Source organism: Megalobrama amblycephala, linkage group LG2 (assembly GCF_018812025.1).
Source record: "Megalobrama amblycephala isolate DHTTF-2021 linkage group LG2, ASM1881202v1, whole genome shotgun sequence".
Lineage (NCBI taxonomy): Eukaryota > Metazoa > Chordata > Actinopteri > Cypriniformes > Xenocyprididae > Megalobrama > Megalobrama amblycephala.
In genome coordinates, this window is record NC_063045.1 from 55,481,981 (window position 1) to 55,489,049 (window position 7,069).

The 7,069-nt window shown below is 36.7% G+C and overlaps 1 protein-coding gene across 9 annotated transcripts in view; it reads right to left on the reverse strand.

Annotated features, from left to right (window-relative positions):
- aak1b (AP2 associated kinase 1b) overlaps positions 1-7,069 on the reverse strand; it is a 91,781-nt gene that overhangs the window by 37,166 nt on the left and 47,546 nt on the right. For 6 of the 9 annotated variants that reach the window (XM_048181010.1, XM_048181008.1, XM_048181009.1 and 3 more), the window contains exons 1-2: positions 5,831-6,838; positions 158-276 (exon numbers count right to left, since the gene is read on the reverse strand). In XM_048181010.1, coding sequence (XP_048036967.1) covers positions 158-276; positions 5,831-5,996 — 285 coding nt within the window. In that variant the 5' untranslated portion in view covers positions 5,997-6,838. Of the gene's footprint in view, positions 1-157; positions 277-5,830; positions 6,839-7,069 lie in introns of those variants that run through there. The other 3 variants (XM_048181007.1, XM_048181012.1, XM_048181011.1) reach the window with 2 other exon arrangements.

Below are 7,069 nucleotides of genomic sequence, written 5' to 3' on the forward strand. Positions count from 1 at the left end.
GTCTTGCCGGTCACTTTTGATCAATTTAATCTATCCTTGCTAAATTAAAAATAATAATAATAATAATAAAAAAAACCTTACTGACCTCAAAATTTTGAACAGTGTAAATCATGTCTATACATGTCTCAAATATCAGAAGACATTTCATCATGCTCACCATGATCTGGATCTCACGCTTGCAGATCTGAAGGTCGTGTTCGTTGTTGACGTACATCCTCTTTAGGGCACAGCGCACCCCCTGATTAGTTCGCACTAAGAAGACGATTGCAAAGCCACCTGCAAAGATAAACACACAAAGTTTAGACGCTTTTGCTGAAAATAAGCTTGAGAACTAAGGAGTAAGGTGATATTTATACCACAACACTGCCTCCATGCGGAAAAGAAATTTCATTTAATTAAATTTTTTTTATATTATATAAAATATAAAATTATTTATTTTTTAAATAAATATTTTTTGTTAAAAAAAAATCTAAACAGCAATAATAATTATAAAAATAATACATTTATACAAATATTATTAATCATTTAAAATTATTTATTACCATTTGTGATCAATCACTGGCCACACTGTCCATAAGCTCACTATTACAAAATACACATTTCTGCATGCAAGCATTAAATTCTGTTTTGTTGAGCCAGACATTTTAGTGGAAGTACTCAGAACAAGCGTAAGCAAGTGCAGGCGAATTACTCATTGTTTGTGCGCATTTCAACAGATAATGCCTCATTTTCATATTTAAATATGACATTTCAGAGAACAATTGTCTTAATGTACTGTAATTAATCAACTGGGGAAGTATGACGATGACATATGTTAGTTACAATTTTTAACATTATTCATCTGTGGTGTCTTGCCTTAAAACAAAACAGTATAACATTTGAGTGACCACACAATGATCTAATCAACCTAATGCAATTTGTATGAGATACTAGACTTTAACTGAAATGAATATTTTAATTATCATTTTATTAGATATTTAATCCTATTTTAGGAATTAGAAAAACTCATTCACCCTTTGAAATGATAAAAACAGATTATGGAAACCCTTCAAGGGCTTTTCTGAAAATGTAAAGATTTCTGGCCTAGAAGCAGAGGTCTCATGGATGACTAAAAGAAAGAGAAGAGAATTCTATTGAATCGAGCAAATTCAGACTTGCTTCCCAAAGTGGCTCAGTGTGAGAGAATAGAGATTGGGGGGTTGACATCTATAATAGAATCCAGGAGGGTTTCCTCTTTTTTTCTTTTCTTAATCCTCATCCTTTTTATCCTTTATATTATTAACAATTGGGTTGGTAAGGTAGGACCTCTTAGAGAGGCGATTCCAAATCATTATCATTATTTATTTTTTTGAAGAAAAGCATAAGCAAAGTTCGATTGAGAGGGTATTCCAGGAGGTTCCTCAGGAGAATTAAAGCATAGAAACTACATGAAATGAGAATGATAAATCCACAGTCCAAATCTGTACATCCCTAGAAGTCATAGTCCTCACTGATGTGCCCAGCCAGACATGAGAGCCTGTGTGTTTATGTGTGTCTCAGATTTGCTGTGTTAGCATAATGTGGAGCAGAGTGTTATTCCTCAAAGCAGGCACAGGGGGAAACTAGTGGGGGAAAGTAGGACGCAGATATTTCTTCAAGGATCTAGCTCTATAGGAACAGTCCATTTACAGTCAAACAATCAGTGAGATTCTCTCTCTCCAAAGCAGTTTTTTTTTTTATTGCAGAGCTGAAAAAAAGATGCTGAGAGGTGTTTGAACTGCACAGATGAGTGTAAGATGCACCAGGCCTGAAAGTCCATTAGCTTTGTTAGCAGTTCCATCTGTGAACTGGAAATTCAATTAAACAGAGTAAACAACTGTTTCTTTTACAACACTGATAACACACGCAATTTGTGATGCAATGGACGCTCACACTCATGTTGTTACGAAACAATTTAATGCTTTCTTCTGTACACCACAAAAGAGGTTTTAGGCAGGATTTTCATATTGATTTTTAACATTTTAAAAGCTTTCACAGCACCTGGACAACATTCTAATAAATATAAATATAATCTTTTATATAATAAATATAATCTTTACAATAAATATAAATTTTTTTTTATTATAAATGTCTTTACTGTCACTTGAACAATTTTATGCATCCTAGCTAAATAAAATAAATTTTAATTGATTAAAAAAAAAAATCTTTTGAACGGCACAGTATATCTTTTTACAACGTGACAAATTATTGTTTTAAAGTACAGATACTCCATATAGTCTCTCAATTAATAAAAAAAAACATTATAATAATAATTCTAAAAGAATCAATGAAATGCCGTTTCAAATAGTTTAGATGGAGTATAACATGTCACACTGCCGGACATGTCAACACCCAAGTACAGATGAGCAGGGATTTCCAGACAAAGGATTTAGGCCACTAAATAAAGCTGCCAGAGGAGCCGAGAAGAGCACTGAGATCTAACCACAGTTCACCATCAGGCCATTTGTTTGGTGGATTAATTCTGTACCTAACTGGCCTACACTATTGAACATCAAGAAGGGTTGAAAAGAAAACATTAAGTAGTGACAAAGTATTATGTTGACTAGGCAGATTAATTATTCAATATTTGGCGATTTTGAGATGATCAGCATTGGCCAATGACTGTATCTGCTTGGCAGAATTACTACAACCTGCCCCTTTTGCAAGTCCAAAATTAACTGCGTAAATATCCATTATTAAATGTGTGTGTATACAGTGGTGCTCAGAATTATTGTCACCCCTGGTAAATATGATCAAAGGTGACTTTAAAAATAAATCTGCATTGTTTATCCTTTTGATCTTTAATTCATAAAATTAGCAAAAATCTAACCTTTCATTGAAGGAAAAGAATTGAAAGTGGGGGGAAAATCACATTATGAAATAAATGTTTTTCTCCAAAACACGTTGTCCACAATTATTGGCACCCCTAGAATTTCTTATGAGTAAAATATCTCTGAAGTATATTCCCATTCATATTTACATTTTTAGCACACCAGGGTGATCATGAACATGAAATTGTCCAGCCATGACTTCCTGTTCCACAGCAGTATAAATATGAGGAAACGCAAAGTTAATTAAGACGTTCCAATCAACTAAAGATGTCACAAATCTGCCTGGAAGAGGATGTGTGTCTAAATCACCCTAATGCGTGGTGAGGAGGAAAGTGGACAAAGACTCTCCAAGGATCACAGCTGGAGAATTGAAGAGATTAGTTGAGTCTTGAGTCTCAGAAAGCCTAAAAAAAAATTAGCAAACAGTACCTACATCACCACACGTTGTTCGGGAGGGTTTCAAGAAAAATCCTCTGCTCTCATCCAGAAACAATCTCCAGCATATTCAGTTGTCAGACAAGACTGGAACTTCAAACGGGACCAGCTTCTATGGTCAGATGAAACTAAAAAAAAGAGCTTTTTAGAAGCAAACCCACCAGATGGGTTTGGTGCACGCAGGGGTAAAAAGTACCCCATGTCCACGGTTAAATATACTGCTGGATCTTTAATGTTGTGGGCCTATTTTTCTGCTGGAGGTCCTGGACATCTTGTTTGATGCATGTATCTGAACATCAAAACCAACACAGAAATGTGTCTCTGAGCACAAAATGAAGCTTCTGCCAATAACTGTGGCCAATGTGTTTTGGAGAAAAACATTTATTTCATAATGTGATTTTCCCCCCAATTTCAATTCTTGTCCTTCAATGAAAGGTTAGATTTTTGCTAATTTTATGAATTAAAGATCAAAAGGATAAACAATGCAGATTTATTTTTAAAGTCATCTTTGATCATATTTACCAGAGGTGCCAATAATTCTGAGCACCACTGTGTATACATATATACACACGCATTCTGTAATATATTACACACAATTTCTATGAACAAACTGCTTACACTTTTAAAATTCCCATATTTCTACTTATTATAATTCACATATTTCAACTCAAAACGCAACTTAATCCTAGAGAACTAGTTCATTACAGACCAATCTGTAATTTCCCTTTTCTGACAAAAATACTAAGAAAAGGTGCTATACTCTTCCTTTTTAGAAAGAAATGGCATTAGCGGAATTGCATTGGCATGGCTCAAATCATACTTATCTGACAGTAAATGAAATGAAGAGCTGTCATATCGATCACAAGTTCAGTATGGAGTACTGCAAGGTTCAGTACTAGGACCGTTACTTTTCACTGTGTACATGCTAGCCTTGGGAGATATCATTAGGAAGCATGGCGTTAGTTCTCACTGTTACGCTGATTATCCTCAGCTCTGTATTTCTTCACAACCTGACGAAATACATTAAATTCCCAAATTTAACGGAATGCATAGTTGATATAAAAAATGTATGACTAGTAATTTCCTACTACTTAATTCTAAACAAAAAGAGGTTTTAATTTTTGGACCAAAAACCTCCACACATAATAACCTAGAGTGCACTTGATGGCTGCTCTGTTACATCTTTGTAATGCTCCACTGGGTGGTCGCCCTAGAGTTCTTACTAGAAGCATATTAGCCCATTTCTGTCAACACTGCATTGGCTCCCTATTAAACATCACATACATTTTAAAATCTTGCCAATTACTTACAAAGCACTAAATGGTTTAGCTCCTCATTACTTGAGCGAGCTCTTAACATATTATAGTTCTTCGTGTCTATTGTGATCTCAAAATTCTGGCTAGTTGACAAAACCTTGAATATCGGTAGATCCTTTTCCCTTTTTAGCGCCCATACACTGGAACAGGCTTCCTAGCCTTGTTCGGGAAGCATACAAACTCTGCTCTGTTTAAATCTAGACTAAAACACATCTCTTTACCTGGCATGCACACAACACATTATCACATTTCTATAATTCACATCCGTTAAAGAAACCGGGAACACTTCCCATAACACCCGATGTACTCGTTACATCGTAAGAAGAATGGCATCTACGCTAATATTAGTCTCTCTCTGTTTATCCCGAGGTTACCGTAGTCAGCAGTGTCCAGTCTGTATCCAGATCAGATGGTGGACCTGCAGCTAGACACGACCACAACGCAGCTCTGAATGACAATCCTAGACAATCCCCTGTGAAGATCCTCAGCAAAGACCACAAGAACCAGACAAGTCCTCTGCACAGACCTATGACCAGCTTCGCCTCCATACTGGCATGATGAATCTGATCTTCAAGCAAAAGGAACTGGATGAAATATTCAAATGCTTGTGATGCAGCCTAAATTATAATCACACCTTGTTCGTTCGTTGGCCAGAGGAGAACTGGCCCCCTGACTGAGCCTGGTATCTCCCAAGGCTGTTTTTTTTCTCCATTCTGTCACCTGATGGAGTTTGGGTTCCTTGCCACTGTCGCGTCTGGCTTGCTTAGTTGGGGACACTTAATATTCAACAATATTATTGATTTGACTGCACTGACACTATGAGAACTGAACTGAGCTGGACGATGACATCTGTGTTTTCTGCAGAACTTCTTTTATAGATTAAATGAACTAATTTAATAATTGATGATCTCTGTTTGCATCATTTTCCTGCTATCACTGTAAAGCTGCTTTGAGACAATTATATAAAGCACTACATAAATAAAGGTGAGTTGACTCTTTCAAACAAATATAAAAATTGCATAAATTCTTCTTAGTTTTTAAAGGGAGTAATACATTACTTTTTCATTGGAAAATTAAATTACAGTAATTACTTAGTAATGCAATACACTCAACCGTCCATGATCATCTATAAATGACAGTTACACTGTTTTTGTGGATAACTTCATTGTCAAATTTGGATATTGTTCAAATTAAATTCACCCAGAAATACCAAACATCAGCCTGACGTACCTTCTGCCAAAGTTTCTTCTACAGTGACCTGGTGTCTTCCGACAGTGAAAGCCCGTCCGATGAAATTCCCACCAACACCACTGCTGGATCCAGAACCTCCAGCTCCCCCTCCAGAACCGGGTCCAGAGCCCACCAGCTCCCTCCGGGAGTCAAAGAACTTCTTCATGATGTGTCAAAGATCCCTTAAACACTTATGCAAGTCTATAAGAAACTAAAGTGGGTTGGTTGTTCTGGTGCCAGAGGTCTAGATCAGCTGTGACTGTCAAACATGGACTTGCAGCCCAACTCTGGAGCTGATCACAGCTTAAATGAACCGTATAGCCACAAAAACGTACAAGTAAATGAATGTAAACAGTATATGTACTAAATTAAAGCATCACAGTTGAGTATATCCAAATAAACAGCATCAACCTGTGATGGCCTGATATGATTGTGTTTGTAGTGTCTAGTGACACGGGCTCATATCACGATATAAATATTGAAATCCAGCTGAAATCGACGTAAACATTCAAGCCCCGTTGAAAAGTGAACCTTCAAATATGAAGTGAACAGAAATTATTGTTTGGATGGATGAAAGTCAAACTCTCCATCATCAGCCAGCTGTGCAGCTCATTAAAACCTCTGAAAAATCACCCACTTTTCACAGAAAAATAGATGACAGGCGGATATTAATCAAAATGATGGATAATTTCATGAGTTAAACGCATATAATCATATTAACTCGTCTCTTGATTGATGAAAAAATAATAATTTTAATTCAACACATAATCAGCTAGGCGCTAACGCTAGCATTCCTGCAAAACCCATTCAAACGCGTTTCGCATCTCATCTGCGCGCTCCCGTCGGTGGCCTGCAGGTGAACGGTGAACGGATGCGATTTGATTTTAATAAGAGAGAATCAAATTCAAGCAGAATTGAGCGTGTTGTTCATGGCGATTCTCGTCTGCGGCTTCGGATGCTGCAGATGCGCCAGCTAACCGGAAACCACACCGGAAGAGTGAAGCCAGCGCTAAAACAACTATAATAAAAGTCCGAAACTCTTAATAGAAAAACGCTTAATTTTACTTTATTTGAATGAGTTTTGCAACTTAGTCTTCAAAATGTGTGGCGTCCACATTATGGGTGTAGACTAGAGCTTGGCAAGATGTTGAGAATGCAGATTTCTAGTTTAACTGACTTCAGCTGATTTTAGCGTGACGTGAATTACAAAACACAACTCACACTGCTGCTGTTAGACAC